At 35.6% G+C, this 18666-nt stretch overlaps 3 protein-coding genes across 3 annotated transcripts; all 3 read left to right on the top strand.

Annotated features, from left to right (window-relative positions):
* The first annotated feature begins 571 nt into the window (after positions 1-571).
* Positions 572-4358, top strand: LOC104772937 (uncharacterized). The gene is made up of 6 exons (XM_010497493.2): positions 572-600; positions 768-2385; positions 2461-3086; positions 3172-3459; positions 3556-3661; positions 3750-4358. The coding sequence occupies exons 1-6, from the start codon at positions 572-574 to the stop codon at positions 4356-4358; spliced, it is 3276 nt and encodes a 1091-aa protein (XP_010495795.2).
* A 57-nt stretch (positions 4359-4415) lies between these two features.
* Positions 4416-7050, top strand: LOC147919886 (uncharacterized). Its single transcript, XM_087504151.1, has 8 exons — positions 4416-4910; positions 5001-5204; positions 5279-5368; positions 5434-5541; positions 5636-5710; positions 5979-6299; positions 6386-6676; positions 6763-7050. The coding sequence occupies exons 1-8, from the start codon at positions 4416-4418 to the stop codon at positions 7048-7050; spliced, it is 1872 nt and encodes a 623-aa protein (XP_087360277.1).
* Positions 7051-8808: 1758 nt separating this feature from the next.
* Positions 8809-9177, top strand: LOC147919887 (uncharacterized). Its single transcript, XM_087504152.1, has one exon. The coding sequence runs from the start codon at positions 8809-8811 to the stop codon at positions 9175-9177; it is 369 nt and encodes a 122-aa protein (XP_087360278.1).
* Positions 9178-18666: the final 9489 nt, after the last annotated feature.

An 18666-nucleotide genomic window follows, 5' to 3' on the forward strand; every position in this document is an offset into this window, starting at 1 on the left:
GGAAAAAATTCGTCATTTCCCTAAGGCAAAAAAATAGATCTAAGGCAAAAAGGGTTTTCATTTTTCTCTCTTTCTCGATTTTTCCTCTCAATCGACTTCTCAGTCTCTCAAACTCTCAAACTCTCAAACTCTCAAACTCTCAATCGACTTCTCGTCTTTTCCTCTCAATCGATTTCTCTGGCTCTCAATCGATTTCTCAATTTCTATTTCTCTCTTCCTCAACTCGGTTTCTCTTTCTCGATTTCTCTGGCTCTCAATTGATTTCTCAGTCTCTAGCTATTTCTCTCTTCCTGAACTCGGTTTCTCTCTCTCTCGCAACTCGATTTCTCTGTCTCGGAACTCCATCTCTCTCTCTCTCAACTCGATTTCACGGTGGAAACCCTAATCAAGGAGTACACTCGATTCTCACACTCAGATTAGCCGGGTGGGTAATTTTATCTTTGCTTGTTCTCTGATTTGTTGATTTTTTGATAGGGTCTTGTTGGACGATGAGTTCACTCTGATTCTCACACTCGATTCTCTGGTTTTAAATTTGAGTGTATGTGGAGCTGAGTTACGGTCTTGTTGGACGATGGATAAGTCATGGGTTTGGCTACCAAGGTATGACATTATTTCCGGTTTTTTCATTGCACAGAAGTCTTGTTTTCATAGAAAGCTTCAGTATTTCAGAAATACAGTGTTTTAGCTTTTCTATGTATATGTTTGGTCTTGAAATTCGTTTTTAACAGAGATATGCTATTGAACTTTTTAATGTTTGTTGCTTACAGGGCTAGCCTTGAGTATGGGATAGGAGCTAGAAATTTTGTGAATGCAGCAACAACAAGTTTGGGTAATCCTAGTTCTATGCTATGTCCCTGCACACATTGCCGGAATTTGTCTCATCAAGGAATAGAGACTATGTTTGATCATCTAGTGATTAGGGGAATGGATGAGAAATACAAGAGAAATTCGTGTTGGAGCATTCATGGTGATAAGAAAATTGCTCAGCCAGATGAAGATCCAAGCTCTGAGTTTGAAGCTTATGATTTGATTAGAACAGCCTTCTTTGATAGTGATTCAAAGCCCAGTAGCCATAGTGAAGATCAGAATGATGATGTTGATAGTGTAGAAGAATCTGAGTTTAGAAAGAAGCTACAAGATGCGGAAACTCCTTTGTATTCAATCTGTCCCAACTACACCAAGATATCTGCAATCATGGGGCTTTACAGGATTAAAGTGAAGAGCGGTATGTCGGAGAACTTTTTTGATCAGTTGCTCAAAATGGTTCATGAAATGCTTCCTAAGGACAATGTGTTACCAAGATCAACAGATGAGATGAAGAAGTTTCTGAAAATTTTTGGGTTTGGATATGACAAGATACATGCATGCAAGAACGATTGTATCCTATACAGGAAGCAATATGCAGATATTGAAACCTGTCCAAGATGTGGTATCTCCAGATGGGACAGGGATATGAATACCGGTGAAGAGAATAAGGGGATTCCAGCAAAGGTTCTAAGGTATTTTCCAATTAAAGATAGATTTAGGAGGATGTTTAGATCCAAAAGAATGGCTGAAGACTTGAGGTGGCATTTTAATAATGCAAGTACAGATGGTACAATGAAGCATCCAGTTGATTCATTAACTTGGGCCAATGCGAATGATAAATGGCCTGAGTTTGCTGCTGAACCAAGAAACCTCCGCCTAGGCCTTTCCACTGATGGGATGAATCCTTTTGCCATCCAGAATACGAAGTATAGCACATGGCCAGTATTATTAGTGAACTACAACATGCATCCGACATTGTGTATGAAGGCTGAGAACATGATGCTCACTCTTTTGATCCCTGGGCCAACTGCACCGAGCAATAACATTGATGTCTACCTAGCTCCATTGATAGATGATCTGAAGGATTTGTGGCATGAAGGTATTTTAGTTTATGACTCTTTCATGAAGGAGAATTTCACACTTAGAGCAATGTTGATGTGGAGTATAACTGATTATCCAGCATTAGGATCATTGTCAGGATGTAAAGTCAAAGGGATACAGGCATGTATTGTTTGTGGAAAAGATACGCCTTCTAGATGGTTAAAATTTAGCCGTAAGCATGTGTATTTGGGCAACAGAAAGAGGCTCAGACCTGATCATCCGTACAGAAGAAGAAAGAAATGGTTTGATAATACAGTAGAGAAAGGAAGTGCAAGAAGAGTTGAAACTGGAGTAGAAATCTGTGAGATGCTTAAGGATTTCAGAAATGATTTTGGTAAATGTATAGAGAAAAAAGGGAAAAGGAAAAGAAAAGGTATAAGTGAAGATGCGGAACCATCGAATGATGAATCTGATGAAGACGATGGTAGATGGAGGTGGAAGAAAAGGTCCATCCTGTTTGAGTTACCTTACTGGAAGGTATATAGATTCAAATTTCAATATAAAGTTGCATATCATATATATATTGAACTAATTCTTCTTCTTTTGTGGTAGGATATGCCGGTTCGTCACAATATTGATGTAATGCATGTGGAGAAGAATGTTTCTGATGCTATGTTGGCTATGTTGATGCAATCTGTTAAGTCAAAAGATGGGGTGAAAGCAAGGAAAGATCTCGCAGACATGGGAATTAGACAGAAGTTACACACACAGGAAAAAGGGAAGAGGACTTATTTGCCTCCAACTGCTTATTGGCTGTCCAAGTCTGAAAAAACTGAATTTTGCAAGCGGTTAAGTTCATTCAGAGGGCCTGATGGTTATTCTGCAAATATATCCAACTGTGTTTCAGTGGATCCTCCTATGATTGGTGGATTGAAGTCACATGATCATCATGTGCTTCTTCAGAATCTCTTACCAGTAGCTTTGAGAGGATTACTACCAAAGGGTCCTAGAATTGCAGTGATTAGACTATGTAATTTCTTTAAGAGGTTGTGTCAGCGAGTTCTTGATCCAGAAAAGCTAATATCACTGGAGGCTGAGTGTGTAGAGACCTTTTGCCAACTAGAAAGATATTTTCCTCCATCCCTTTTCGATATAATATACCATCTTCCAATACATCTAGCAAGGGAGGCACGTTTGGGTGGACCTGTTCATTTCAGATGGATGTACCCCTTTGAAAGGTAATCATCTTTGAACTTTGAAAATTTACAGGTTGTATTTCAATAGTTTACTAACATAGTATATCTGTATTTGGTTGAGATATAGGTACATGAAAACACTAAAAGCATATGTCAAAAACTATGCAAGGCCAGAAGCTTGTATGGCTGAAGGTTATTTAGCTGAGGAGTGTATTGCATTCTGCATGGAGTTCCTACAAAATTCTGTACCGGTGGAAGAAACAATCAACCGTAATGAAGATGTTGGATCCCCTGGGGGAATACTTGAAGGACGCCCATTCCAGAAGGCTGCTCAAGTGGTATTAAGTGATAAAGAGAGAGACATTGCCCATAGATATGTTCTAATGAACATGGCAGTGATGAGTCCATATGTAGAGTAAGTTTGTCTTTTGTCTCATCTTATTTCTTATAGTTTAACAACTAAGTTTGAAAGTTTAATGTTTACAACTAACTATCTGATGTTCTGTAACAGTATGCACCTTGAGGAATTGCAATCAATGGATGTGAGATGTCGTAAAAGTGAAACACTTTTATGGAAATTACACGCAGATAGGTTCTCACAGTGGGTAAAAGATAAGGTTAGATCTTGTATATTTACACAGTATTATTTTCTTATTACTATGTATATATAGTAAATAACTTTAAATACTTTGTGTGGATATGTAGATCCCTGGTAACTCAGAACATCATTCAGAGAAATTGAGATGGTTAGCTTATGGACCAAGGAATATAGCTCAAACCTATAAGGGATTTGTCATTAATGGGCATAGATTTCACACTGAGGACGTAATGCGCAAGACTCAGAATAGTGGAGTAACTTATGAAGCTTTTAGCATGTGTAGAGCTAGTGCTAGAGATAATAGACAGATGGCGGACATGGTTGTGTTCTATGGAGTTATACAACAGATAATTATGCTAGATTACCATATGTTTCAGATACCACTATTCAAGTGTAAGTGGGCCAACAAAGGAAATGGTGTAAAAGAAGAAGAAGGATTTACACTTGTGAATCTCAATGTCAACCAATCTGCCTACCTCCAAGATCCATATATTTTGGCCTCCCAAGCTAAACAAGTTTTCTATTCTAGAGATGACTCCTCAAGTTGGTCTGTAGTGATGAGGGCGCCACCAAGAGGGTATCATGAGCTAGAGACAGAAGAAGAGTTTGTAGTTGCACCATCCGTTCCGCAAAATGAAGATTTTGGAAACGAATCTTCTGATGATGAGAGTTTCTTTGATAGAGAAGATTGTGAAGGGGTCTTAGTAGTGAATTAATTGGATTAGGATTACTTGTACTAAAATTTATTACAGTTCTGTTTCAGGTATATGAAAATGTCGAAGAAAATGGATACAATCATTCCTAGACGCAGTAACCGTCAGCTAGGCATCCCTCCAGTCCCTGAAAAGCCCATCCGAAAACGCAGTAAGGCTGTGGAAGAAATTGGATTAGAAAGAGAAGAAGACAGGCAGGTCAATGATGTTGATAGTGATGAGCATCACAATGAAGGCCAAGAAGATAGGCAAGTCAATGGAGATTTAGAAGAGCAGCAGGCTGATCTAGAAGAAAATGTGCAATCAACAGCTGGAGAAGCTCAGGAAACCAAGAAAAGGAGAACAAGAGGGCCAACTAAAATGCGTGGAGTTGCTAAACACCATGAAGAGAAAATTGAAGTTGAATGGAATTCTCTTGGTGCACATGTGGGTCGAGGATCAGTCTTGCTTTCATCCTTCATGGGTATTTTGGTAAGAGAGCATGTGCCAGTTCTTCTTGATGACTGGAGATATTTGGATCCTAAAATAAAAGACATGATGTGGGAGCAAATTCAGGTATTTCCTAATTACTTTTGCTAATTTACCTCTTATATGAGTCTGTGTACTAATCATCAAGTTGTTTAAACTGTTTCACAAATATTGTAGGCAAGGTTCAATGTAACTGAAGAGTGGCAAAAAGAGTTTCTTTTGGGGCAGATGAATAATACTTGGCAGTCTTCTAAGTCTAAGCTTGTCTCTAAAGTACGAAAACTAAATAATAAAGAGGTTCTGGAGTTGAAACCAAGTAACATCCAATCTGTTGCAGCTTGGAAAAAGTGGGTGAAGTCTAAGACTAGTGCAGAATTTCAGGTTGTGTATTTCAAAATCTGTAATGCTTGAATATGTTTTGTTTGAATCTTTATTGATTATGGGCTTGTTTATAGGTTGTAAGTGAAAAATTCAGGGAACTGAGAAAGGGGCAGATTCCACACACCTCAAGTCGTAAAGGAATGACTCGACTAGCTGATGATATGGTATGTGGATGTTAATATTTGCTGTTATTTTTCACGCAAAGCTGATGTGGTGTTGTTAACTGCAGAAGAAAAAAAGTTCAGATCCAAGCAAAGTGTCAAGGAGCAAAGTATGGATAGCAGGACACACTCATTCAGATGGGAGACCTGTGAGAGAGAAATTTGTCGATACTGTTGTAAGTGACATGGGATTGTTTTGTTTGAATCTTTATTGATTATGGACTAGTTTTATAGAACTCACATGAATTCTGTTTTCACTATTTGTGTCAGGAAAAAATAAAATCTCTTGATAGTGAAATGGCATCTACAGCTAGCACTAGCATTAGAGAGGATGCTGTGAGCCAGGTGTTAGGAAGAGACAAACCTTGAAGGCTTAGAGGGATGGGCAAAGGGATCACTGCAACAAAGCTAGGATTCCTTCAGGCTCGAGATGCACATGTGTATGAGCTTGAGAAAACGCAGAAGGAATTGGTCAACAAGGTTGAAAATCTTGAAAATAAACTTCAGTTCTTGTCTAAAGGGAATAAGGTTAGTTAATCTTTATCTCACATTGGTCAACAATGCTTGATGATTCCAATGTATGCTTTTAAAATTCAACTTCTTCTGTGAACAGCCTGATGATGTTTCTACCTCGGACCTGGGTAGTAGTTGTAGACATGATGTTCGTATGTGTCAACTACTGGATTGGTACTCAAAAGAGGATGTTGTTGTCGGTGAAGGAGAGTACTGCTCGTCTGAACCAATGTACAAGGTTGCTGATATTCCAATTGGTCATAATGTCTCAGTTGTCACTGTTAGGTCTGTACTAGTAGAAAATGCTTCTCTCTGGAGGCCAACTAAAACTGTTGGATCACTTACCCAAGCTGTGGGAGTCAAAATAGCATGGCCAGCTAATAAAATCAAGATGGTTGATTACCAAACTTCTGATTCATCGGTAAAATTTTGATTTTGGTTGATTTTTATGAAACTGTATTATTATCATTCCTTGTTCTGATATATATTTGTTTATGACTGACTTAGGTACATGACATGGTCATCATCTACGATTGTAATGTGGAGGAGGATGAGATAGTTGCTGAGGGTCATATATGGTCTACTGATCCAAACGAAGTGATCAATGATATTCGTATTGGTTCAAATGCTGCAGTGGTGAAGGTTGATAAGGTGGTTAAGAAAGATGCTTATCTGTGGAGACCAACTACTGAAAATTACTTGATGGAGCATGTACTTCAAGATTATATTGCCTGGCCAATTAACAAGATCAATACTCAACCTTCAAGAGAAGCATCACCAAAAGCATCATCACCTAAGGTATAATTTCCAGTGACTGAATTTTAAGTTAGTCAAATGTTATATAATGATCTTGAGTTGATCTTTAATTTTGTTCTGAGTGGTAGAGTATAAGCTGCAGCGTCGCTAACAGCTCAACAAATGGAAAGAAGACTTGCATGTTGTTGGACTGTGAAAACTCAGGAGAGATCGTTGCAGAAGGTATAGTCATGTCAGCCAATCCGGAAGACACCGTCCACTGTAAACCCTTAGGACCTAATGCTAGCAAGGTATGGGTTAAAATTATAAAGATTGGAACAGCCAAAGTATGGAGACCAAGTGCGGAAGTGGAATGTGTTGCTGATGCTTTAGGTACAATAGTGGCATGGCCTACTGATAAGATTGTAGGGTCTTGAGTTCAACACAGTTGTGTTAGAAACAAACTAGGGCCTTAGCTTGGAACTTGAACAATTGTGTGGTGTTTATGTTTGGCTAACTAGTTTATAAGTTTATTGAACTATTGTGTGGATTATGTTGGTTAGTTGGATTGAAAACCTAATGTTATTTTATAAAAGTTTTCTTCTTCATTTCATTTTGTCGTAAATCAGGAATCCAAACAAATAGCATAAAATGAATGCTACAAAAAGTAATATAAAAATGTAAATAGTCTAAAAATAACGAAATATGATCGCTATTGTATACACTTAAATATGGCGGTTATAAAAACGTTATAGTTTTTGTCAACATTCAATAGCTCGCTAAAAACGTTATTGTTTATCAACATTCAATAGCGCGCTGAAAACGTTATTGTATATCAAAATTCAATAGCATGATAAAAACGTTATCTAAAGTGTCAGACTTTTTATCGCGGGCGATGACATAGCGTTTACCAAACCGCTATCGTATGATACGGTAGCGTTTTTCAGGCGCTATCAATAGTCAAATTTCTTGTAGTGTCCGCAAAGAGAAGATGAGTGATAGGAGGACATCGATTTGCCACTTTAATTCCTGTTATCAATTTGTCCATATCTGCCTTCCTAATATTAGCAATAAGCACTTCCGTACATAAAATAAACAAGTACGGTGATAAAGGATCCCCCTGCCTTAAACCCCGTGCTGGTAGATATTATCGGAACTCAAATCCAATGGATCCTATTAAATCTTACTCTCCTTCTTATGGTTGGAGAAGTATTGTCTCCGCTAGATCTCTGGTAAGTAAAGGGCTTATTAAACAGGTTGGCTCTGGTAATTCTGTTTCTATCTGGACAGATCCCTGGGTTCCAGCTCAATTCCCGAGACCAGTGTTAAGTAAGGATTCCTTTAAGGATCCCTTACTCCATTTGGATGATCTTATTGATCGTAGTTCTAATACATGGAAGATGGATCGGCTTGCTGATCATTTCGACCATAATGATGTGGCTTTAATCGGGGCAATACCCCTGAGTCTTACCCTGCAGAGTGATTCTCTAGGATGGCATTTTACTAAATCGGGGAAGTATACGGTCAAATCTGGGTATCACACGGCTCGAATGAGGATTCCTACTGAAGTTGTGCCGGTGGTGTGTGGTCCGGATTTTGCTTCTTTAAAAGCAAGTGTTTGGAAAGTCAAGTGTCCCCCAAAAATTCAGCATTTCATGTGGCAAGTGCTTTCTGGTTGTATTCCGGTCATGGCGAATTTAAGTTGTCGGGGAATTTCTTGTGATCCTGAATGTGCACGGTGTGGCTTTCCCCTTGAAACGGTCAATCATGCCCTTTTCGAGTGCCCACCAGCACGACAGGCCTGGGCCCTTTCCAATGTCCCGACGGGCATGGTTGGCTTTCCCACAACTTCGGTGTTTGCAAATGTAGATCATTTTTTAGGTGCACAAAACCCAGGGGCTCCGGTTGCTGCGTTTCCTTGGCTCATGTGGTATATTTGGAAAGCACGGAATGCAAAGGTTTTCGAAAATGTGGTGGAAAAACCGGATGAAATAGCTCGGTTAGCGGAAAGTGAGTCAACGGCATGGCATGCGGCTCAGGTGGAAGAGGAGGAGGTGTCAGCGGATCAAATAAGGTCCGAACGAAGATTGGTGCGGGCAGGTGTTCCTCTTTCTAATGTGTACACAGGTTTCCGTTGTTTTGTGGATGGTTCTTGGAAGGACACAGACTAGTTTGCTGGTGCAGGCTGGGTGTGTATGTCGTCCCAAGAGTCTGCTCGACTCATGGGTGCTTCCAATTTCCGGCGCAGCCTCTCGCCACTTCATGCTGAGGTTGAAGCTTTTGTGTGGGCTTTGCGATGTATGATCGGACATGACTTCAGAGATGTAGCTTTCCTCACAGACTGTTCGGACTTGGTGAAGATGGTGTCCTCACCGACTGAATGGCCGGCCTTCTCTGCCTATCTCGACGACATCAAGGAGGATATGAAGGAGTTCTCAAGCTTCTCGCTAACCTTGATACCTAGGACTGCAAATGTGCTTGCGGACAGACTAGCACGACAAGTTCGTACTCAACCGCATGTGGTGACATATGTTAACTGCTCTTCTCCCAATTGGCTTGTTTGAGTCAATTCTTTTGTTGATTAAAAAAAAAAAAGAATATGTTGTTATTAGATCAAAATTTTGTTAAACTCTGTTAAAGTTTAGTGTTATTAGTTTGTGATTTGTAAAAAGTCATTTAAAATCTTAACAAATTTGGGTTATTGGATTCAGACTTTTATAAAGTCAGTAAAAGTTCTGTGTTATTCAATTAAAACAAAAGAATTTAGGAGATTGTTAATAAATTCAATTATTATGTTATTGGTTCATGATTTTAGACACTTTCTTTACAAAATAAAGTCATCGAAAGTATCACAAAAATACATGGATTGTTTGGAGTACTTTACAAGTTTTAGAAAATTAATCAACAAAACTCTCTAGCAATCTTTAACAATTTTTCACTTATTCACTTTTAATGATTTTGTTGAACTCTCCAAAAGTTTTTATAAAGTATAATCCAATAACACTCCCTAAATATGATCAAATATATACACTTTTTGTATGACAAAAAATGATTTTTTTAGGATTTTTTCTTCCTAAATTAGTTATATTTGGAGTTTAAATATGATCCTAAATATATACATTTTTTGTATGACAAAAAAATATTTTTTAGGATATTTTTATTTTATCAAATTTTTTTTTTTTTTTTTTGGATTTTTGGAGTTTAAATATGATCCTTAAATAAAGGATGTTTTTTTTTAAAGTTTGTCCATCTATACTTTATTTAGATAAGTTTGGTGAAATAAGTTTTTGAAAAAGAAAAAAAAAACCAATTATACCCTTAATTAAAATATAAAATTACACTTCATTAAAGAAAATATATTTTCTGTTTCTACACCCAAACAGAGGTTTCACTTGCAAACACCAGTTATAATTTTTTATGTCCAAATCGTAATCTGAAAGATATATATATTTCTTCTGTTTACATTTTCTTGGGTTATTTATCATTTTGCTTATACTTTTCTGGGATTGTCTTTGTCAAAGATTTATATGTTTTCATCTATTTGTATATTTGACTTTGTATTTTTGTTGAAATTGTGTAGTTTTCACTTTGATTCCAAGTACTGAATTTATGTAACGTTTTGTTGAACTTGAGTTATTTTGTTAGTAGTGAATTTTGAGCAAATTGACAAAAATTTTAACATACAAAATAATTATTTGAGTCTTTGTTGATTAACATAATTCGAATTTGATTTAATTGAATTGTGGTTAATACATAATCTAAACCATATATTCAAATCTTAAAAAATATATTTACTTTCCTTATTTTCGATTTTATTTATATTTTATGAAATTCTAATTTTGCTAGAATATATATTCTCAAATATTGTAGGATTTATATTCTATTTTTTTAAAAATCATATACTAAACTGTATGATACATATTCTGAATTTTGTAGAATATAGAGTAAATGTAGAATATATTCTGAATTTGTAGAACATACAAAAATTTGAATTTTGAAATTTTTAGAACATATTTCAATTTTAAAATTCGTAAAACATGTACAAATTGTAGAATGCATCATCTAAATTTTTCAGAACATGTGAAAATAGTATAATGCATAATCTAAATATTTTAGAACTCATAAAAAATTAGAAAACATATTATAAACTTTTCAGAACAAAAATCATCAGTATAAAAAACTATTTTTTCAACAAAATCACAAAGCCTCTTCTTCAAATGTTATTCATAATTGTTTATTAACATAATTTTCAATTTTTTTATCTTCTTAAATTGCTTAAAACTTGATTTATATATTAGTAGTAGTTTTGCATCAAAAAAACTTCACTACTTTGGCATCAATTGTTGCTGCTAATTCTTCTACTTTAAGTTGGCATGATAAAATCCAATTATAGTAAATATGCAGAGTTTGCGACAAATGACTCAAGTTGAAATTGTATTAACCTTTTTCTTTCAGACTCGTAACAATATCCTCATTCATTTGGAACAAAAAAAATAACGAACAAGAATAACTTGTTTATATAGTTCTTCATTCTCTTTAATAGAAGACTCTCATGTAAACCTGAAATTAGAGAATTGATTCAAAAGATGTTTGCATTAAAATGATAAAATGAAAATATAAAATGAACAAATTATACACACGGACCTAAGCACTAGAGACCAGTAACCAAATTAAACCTCCAAAATGGAATCATGTAGATTTTCTTACCAATAGTGCTACAATTTCATTTCATTTCTTTGTTTTATGTAATAATTGTTTTGTTCTCTCTATATGATGCACTTCACAATTAACATTAATGATTTCGAGCACCGTTTCTTCGCTAGTATGCTAGGGTGAGCTGTTTTCGAATCAAATCCCTGGTTTCACTTTACAAAAACTTTGATAAATTGTCATGCTTAATTCTTAATTCAAACTTCTTTTCTGTTCAAAATTATTGTTCTGATCCAAAAAAAATCATTCTTCAGTCGTATATGCACAAAGTTGCCCATTTATCCAAACATTTAGCCATTTATCTTAAGTTTTCTATCCGAATTTGAAATCATTTTGTCATATGGTCTGTAGAAGACGTCGTGGGTGATGAAAAAAATATATATATATATTAAAATAGTAAATCAAAGAAGTCATTAAGTTAATAAATATGAGACTGCTTTTGACTTAAATGATCAAGTCTTTGATGTATCGATTGATAATATAGTTCATGATATTAAGACGTGGTCATACAAATTTAGGGATGTTAAATTTGTCTTTGCTCCTAGGGAGTGTAATAACTCTGCACATTGTTTAGCAAAGTATGGTTGTAATGTCGGTATTTTCTATTCAGCTTGTTTTTCGCCATCTGTTTGGCTTTCAGATCAGTTGTGTTTGGCTTTCAGATCAGTTGTATAACGATTATTATCATTCAATAATATAAATCATTTTTACTGAAAAAAAAAAAAAGGAAAACCAACTCATACTTCCCGAAATAAAATTAAAAGAAAACTACACAATTATATTCCATGCATGCTCATGCTCTACCCCAAGTATGCTAATTCTTTCAAATTAGTTATATTAGACCTTGCTATAATTTTTGTAATAAACATGTACCCATATACACTCTGCGAGATCTTTTTTTTTTTTTTTTTTTTTTATGTGATGTCTTTGTTTGTTTTTTACGTTAGGAATATTAACATTCACACCAATTTGATTCGTTCGTTAATATAGTAATATTTGTAATCGATCCACGAACATAAATGATAAGTTACTAGACACGATATCAGAACTAAAAGTATTGAAAAATTGAAATAGCCCATCTTTAAATACCGTAGTTGTAAAACTTAGAGAATACTAGAAATTCTGAATGTTTGTATTAATGATCTCAAAACCTTACATCACGTATATCTATACTAGTATTTTTGCAGCAATTTTTGCTCAAAAATATGTTTATGGAAACATTTATCATTAAATGTCATTTAATGTTTATATTCATATCCAAACAAGTTTAGTTAATTCTCTCTACTATCCTTATAACCAAACAGAATTAAAATATTTTAAATATCTATATATATAATATTCTATAATTAATATAGATACTTAGAAGATTTATTCCATATTAAAACAAATTATTCTCCTATCATTTTGTTATTATTTTAAAATGTAAATGTAGTGAATCATCATATAAGAAATAAAGTTAATAAAATGTGTATTTTTCCTGCATATATTATGATTTAAATTTTTTAAAACAAACATATATAACCCAATGAATATAAAAGTGTGTGTTCAACAGACATACATAGTAAATTTACCGTATATAGTAAGTTATAAAATTTTAAGAAGTTTATAATTTATAACTGATATATTTAAACTTAATAAAAGTTTAAAGTTATGAATATTTAAACATATTAAATTTTCAAAATAACATAAACGAGTTATATTACATGACGGGTTATATAACATTACATGATTGAATTGATAATATTAAAAAATAAAATATCATTAATATGATACTTCGATACGGGTTAAATCCTTATTTTACTATTTTAACAACACCAATATAAAATATATCGAATCAAATTGATTTAATTAAGATTGTATTAAACAAAAATTGTTGTGCGGTATACCATAAATTATATACTAAATCACTTAAATTAACAAAAGAGTACATAGCAAAATTAGTATTACAATAGTATATTAACAAAAATAATCAAAAAAAAACTTGGGGCATTCTCAAAAATGCCCCTTTTTCCATACTCTTTTTTAAAAATACCCCTTCATGTTGACCATTTTTAAAACTACCCCTCTTTATATACAAAATGACCAAATTACCCTTTTTAAGTGACAGCAAGAATATACACTCATCAAAATCGAAAAAATTTTCCCGCCAAAAAAATTTCCCGCCAAAATCGAAAATTTTTCCCGAAAAAAATATTTTTTTCCTGCCAGGAAAAAATTTTCCCGCCAAAATCGATAATTTTTCCGGCCAAAAATATTGAAATTTATACCTTTTAAAAACATTGTAAATGCTTTAAAAAAACTTTTAAAAGCGTTTACAAGATTTTTAAAAGGTTTTTAAACACATTGTAAACGCTTTTAAAAACCTTGTAAATGCTTTTAAAAAGCTTTTAAAAACCTTGTAAATGCTTTTAAAAAGCTTTTAAAAGCGTTTACAAGTTGTTTAAAAACCTTTTAAAACCCTTTTAAAAATCTTATAAAAACTTTTACAAGGTTTTTAAAAACATTGTAAAAGCGTTTACAAGGTGTTTAAAAACCTTTTAAAAATCTTTATAAAAACCATTTGAAAACTTTTTAAAAACCTTTTAAAAACCTTGTAAAAATGTTTACAAGTTGTTTAAAAAACCTTTTAAAACTCTTTAAAAAATCTTGTAAAAGACTTTACAAGGTGTTTAAAAGCTTTTATAAGGTAGAAACCTTATAAAACCTTTTAAAAACCTTGTAAAATTTTTTTGGCGGGAAATTTTTTTTGTCAAAAATTTTTATCAAACTTTTTTTGACAAAAAAATTTTTGGCGGGAAAACTTTTTCGAAAAATTTTTGGCGGGAAAATATGTCGGAAATTTTTTGGCGGGAAAATTTTGTTTTTCTTTTTATTGAATAAAATAATTTTCATCTAAGGGTAAAATGGTCATTAAAAATTAAAGGAGGGCAAAAATAAAAATGGCCAGAAAAGAGGGTATTTTTGAAAAGGGGTATATCAAAAGGGGTATTTTTAACAAATTCTTGCCCCGCGGTATACCGCGGGTCATAATCTAGTATACAAGAGAGAAACAGAGGGGGGGTGTATTCAACTTGACATTTTAAGTGATTTGTGTGAAACTTACAAATCCTATGTTATTCAATCATGTATTTTAAAAAGTCTATTAAAATCCACTGTTATTGAACTGATGATTTAAAAATCTACTTTAAAATCCACTGTTATTCAAAATAGTTTGTGGATTTGGATTTTAATGATTTTTGAGATTCTGGAGGATTTAGGTGGGATTTGTTTAGTTAAAAATAGAGAAATCCAAATCTCATGGTTTTATGTGGGATTTGAAAGAATTTTACAATAAATCATATCAATTTCCCTAAAATCTTTCAGAATTCCAAATTTTCTAAATCCCATCAAATTTTCTAAAATCATGGTTTCAATACACCCCCCAGAATATACTAAACTTGGAGTGAAAGATGTATAACTTCCTAATATATCATAATAGCAACTATATCTTCCAATACTCCCCCTCAAGTTGGAGCATGTAGATCACAAATGTCCAACTTGGATGATAGTTTTTCAAACGGAACACGTCCCAACGCCTTGGTAAAAATATCTGCAATCTGATCATGTGTACCAACATGTACCATTGTGAGCGTCCCATCTTGTACCGCATCCCTAACAGCATGACAATCAGATTCAACATGCTTAGTACGCTCATGGAACACCGGATTAGACGATATATGAATAGCAGCTTCACTGTCACAGAACAAACAAACTGGCTTAGTTGGAGAACAGCCCAAATCAACAAACAATTTCTGAAGACATAACACCTCCGTCAATGCATTTCGCATAGAGCGATACTCAGCTTCAACAGAAGAGTGAGACACCTTATCTTGCTTCTTAGTCTTCCAAAAGATAGGAGATCCACCGAGGAACATAACATAACCGCTCAACGAGCAACGTGTAAGCGGACACGAGTTATAGTCCGAGTCACAATACGCAGTGAGAGTTAAATCAGAATTGGAGCTCAAAAGAATGCCTTGACCCGGATACCCTTTAAATATTTCACAACCCGCAATGCAGCTTCCATATGATCAACTCTTGGTGTTTTCATAAACTGAGACAAATGTTGAACAGAATATGACAATTCAGAATGGGTAGTAAGAAGATAAATCAAACGACCAACCAAACGCCTATACACTTCCGGATTGGGAAGGAAATCACTCTTGCTCAGACCTAACTTGAGATTTTGTTCCATCGGTATGGGAGATGGTTCACACCCTAGCAGGCCGACCTCGGACACAATATCAAGAACATACTTCCGTTGAGACATATCTATACCTTCAGGGCTGCGAGCAATCTCAATGCCAAGAAAATATTTCGCCTTACCCAAATCTTTCATGTGAAAACAATGTCCCAAATACTCCTTAAACCGCTTAATCATATATGAATGATTTCCACAGATCAACAGATCATCAACATAAATAAGAACACGAAGCTCAATGTCACCCTTCGAGTACGAGAAAAGAGAATAATCTTCGTATGACTGAACAAAACCAAACTTCGTCAATGCATGAGTAAGCTTAGAAAACCAGCAACGCGGGGCTTGCTTAAGACCATACAATGACTTGTGAAGACGACAAACCTTGTTGGGAGCAGAAGAACGAAACCCAACAAGCAATTTCATATAAACTTCTTCTTCCAAATCACCATGCAGAAATGCATTGTGTACATCCATCTGATAAGCCTCCCAATTTTTAGCAGCAACAATACGCAGTAAACTTTGAACGGTAGTCATTTTAACAACTGGAGCAAACGTCTCATTGTAATCCTCACCCTCGACTTGGCAATTTCCACAAGCAACTAACCTTTCTTTGTAACGTTCTAAGGATCCATCAACATTATACTTTATTTTGAAAACCCATTTATTATCAATAGCTTCTTCGCCAGGAGGTAAATCAACAACACTCCAAGTATGATTTGCTTCCATAGCTGTAATCTCGGTACCACAAGCATTAGTCCAAAGAGGATCTTTCATGGCTTGTTTAAACGAGGTTGGCTCAACATCACTGATTACTGCCGTTAAAAATGCTCTATGAGCAGGGGAGAAATTATCATCACATATATAATTTGTCAAAGGATAAGGAGTGTGTGTACCTTGGACCATAGACGAAGAACCTGAAGTGCAGTCGGGTGAATCATGATGGGGTTCTTCAGTGCAACGTGTAGAATAGGTTACATAACCTTGCAAGCGAACTGATGGAAGTTTTTGGCGTTTTCCTTTACCCAACTAATCACTAATAACCGGTAACTGACCATCATGATCAGCATAAGGAGATACATCCTTTATAACCACAGGAGACTCATTTGTTTCAGCCGAAAGAGGCAAGGCAGAATCTGGTTCAGGAGACGCATCATCAACACGTGAAGGAGACGTCGCAGAGACCAGTGGCGAGGAATCAGGAATGACAATATCAGCATCAATAGCACTAGTACTCCCCCTGTCATCACGCGTGGGGAAACAGGAATCATCCAATCATCATCAACTATACTACTGGGAGAGAGCATTGTGGTTGTGCTAGAGTTATCTTGCCTTGTAGCCCAAGGAAACTCATCTTCTTGAAAAATCACATCACGAGAGACCACAAACTCTTCGGTGTTGAGATCAAAAACCTTCCAACCCTTCTTCCCAAATGGGTATCCTACAAAAATACAATGGCGACTTCTCTCTCCAAACTTATCCTTATCCCGATCACGTTTGTGAGTATAACACGATGAACCAAACACTTTGATGTGATCGAGCGAAGGCTTCTCTCCGTAAAGAAGTTCATATGTAGTACGGTTGTTAAGAACCTTAGTAGGAGTGCGGTTAATGAGATATGTGGCCGTGAGAATAGCCTCTCCCCAAAACGAAACTGGTAAGCTAGCTTGAAAAAGAAGAGAGCGAGCAACATTTAAAATATGACGATGCTTCCTTTCAACACGCCCATTTTGTTGTGGAGTGGCAACACACAATGTTTGGTGGACAATCCCTTTGCTCCGAAAAAAATTTGTAAGACACATAAATTCAGTACTGTTATCACTATGCACCGTACGCACTGGCTTGTCAAACTGTCTTTCGGCATATGCGCAAAAAATTTGAAGCACTTGACAAACTTCCGATTTCTCTAATAACAGATGTGTCCATACTGCCCTAGAGAAATCATCTACAATTGTTAAAAAATATACAGCCCCACACGAAGCCGAAACACGGTACGGTCCCCAAACATCAACATGAATCAATGAAAAACAATCCTTTGCTTTAATAGAACTATCATAAAAAAACTTCTCTTGTCTGCTTAGCCCTAAAACAAATGTCACAAGGACTAGGACTAGCTAAATCAGAAACACCATAGCTTATAGGTAAAGTAGAAAGAACTGAAAACGACGGATGTCCTAGCCGTCTATGCCACAACGTCGAGTCACACTTCACTCCAACCTTGTTAACTTGCACATCAGCAACATCCGTCACAAAATATACCCCATCACGTTCTGCCCCGGCTCTAATCAGAGTCTTCGAAAAACGGTCCTGTAAAACACAAAGTGAATCAGTGAACAAGGCAATACCACCGGTTTGTTTGAGCAACTTAGAAACAGATATAAGTGAACAATTGAGATTTGGAACATATAAAACGTTATAGAGAGTAATATGATCTGAAACATGAAGCACGCCCATGCTTTTCGAGATCGTGTTATTGCCATTAGCAAACCCGACTGAGCAAAGCGGAGTTGATACAACATCGACTAATAACTCAATTTTCCGGTCATGTGATGAGAGACACCAGTGTCGAGAATCAATTCCTCATGTATCTTACCAGAAAACATCTTACCAGAGAGTTTGTCCTGATTTGCACTTGTTTTCTCTAAGGCCATCTTACTTATGGCTTGCCACTGTTCTGGAGTAAAACTAGGATATGTCGAGGCATGAGGGCTTGTAGCATGTGTTGTCGTTGCATAACCACGCCCACGACCCGCAAAGTTAGACCGACCAGCTCCTCCACGACCACCACGACTGGACCCACGTCCTCCTCTGTTTCGATCAGTCCACCACTCGGGATATCCAACGATCTCCCAACAGAACTCTTTTTCGTGGCCAGACCTTCCACAATTAGAACAGAGTAAGTTACGGTCTCTGTTCTTGTTATTGTTGTTATGTAAAAACCCGGAGCGAGTCGCAAACCCAGAAACTTCACCCGCCTTGTTTCCAACCATTGAAGAAACAGATTCTAGTTACAGAGAATCTCGTCGAGTAGTAAACCCAACTGCATCATATTGTTGTTCCTTCTTCTTTGCAGCAAGACGTTGCTCTTCTCGAATAGCATTGGCAT

The sequence above is a fragment of the Camelina sativa genome, chromosome 20 (assembly GCF_030686135.1).
Source record: "Camelina sativa cultivar CO46 ecotype springtype chromosome 20, ASM3068613v1".
Classification (NCBI taxonomy): Eukaryota; Viridiplantae; Streptophyta; class Magnoliopsida; order Brassicales; family Brassicaceae; genus Camelina; species Camelina sativa.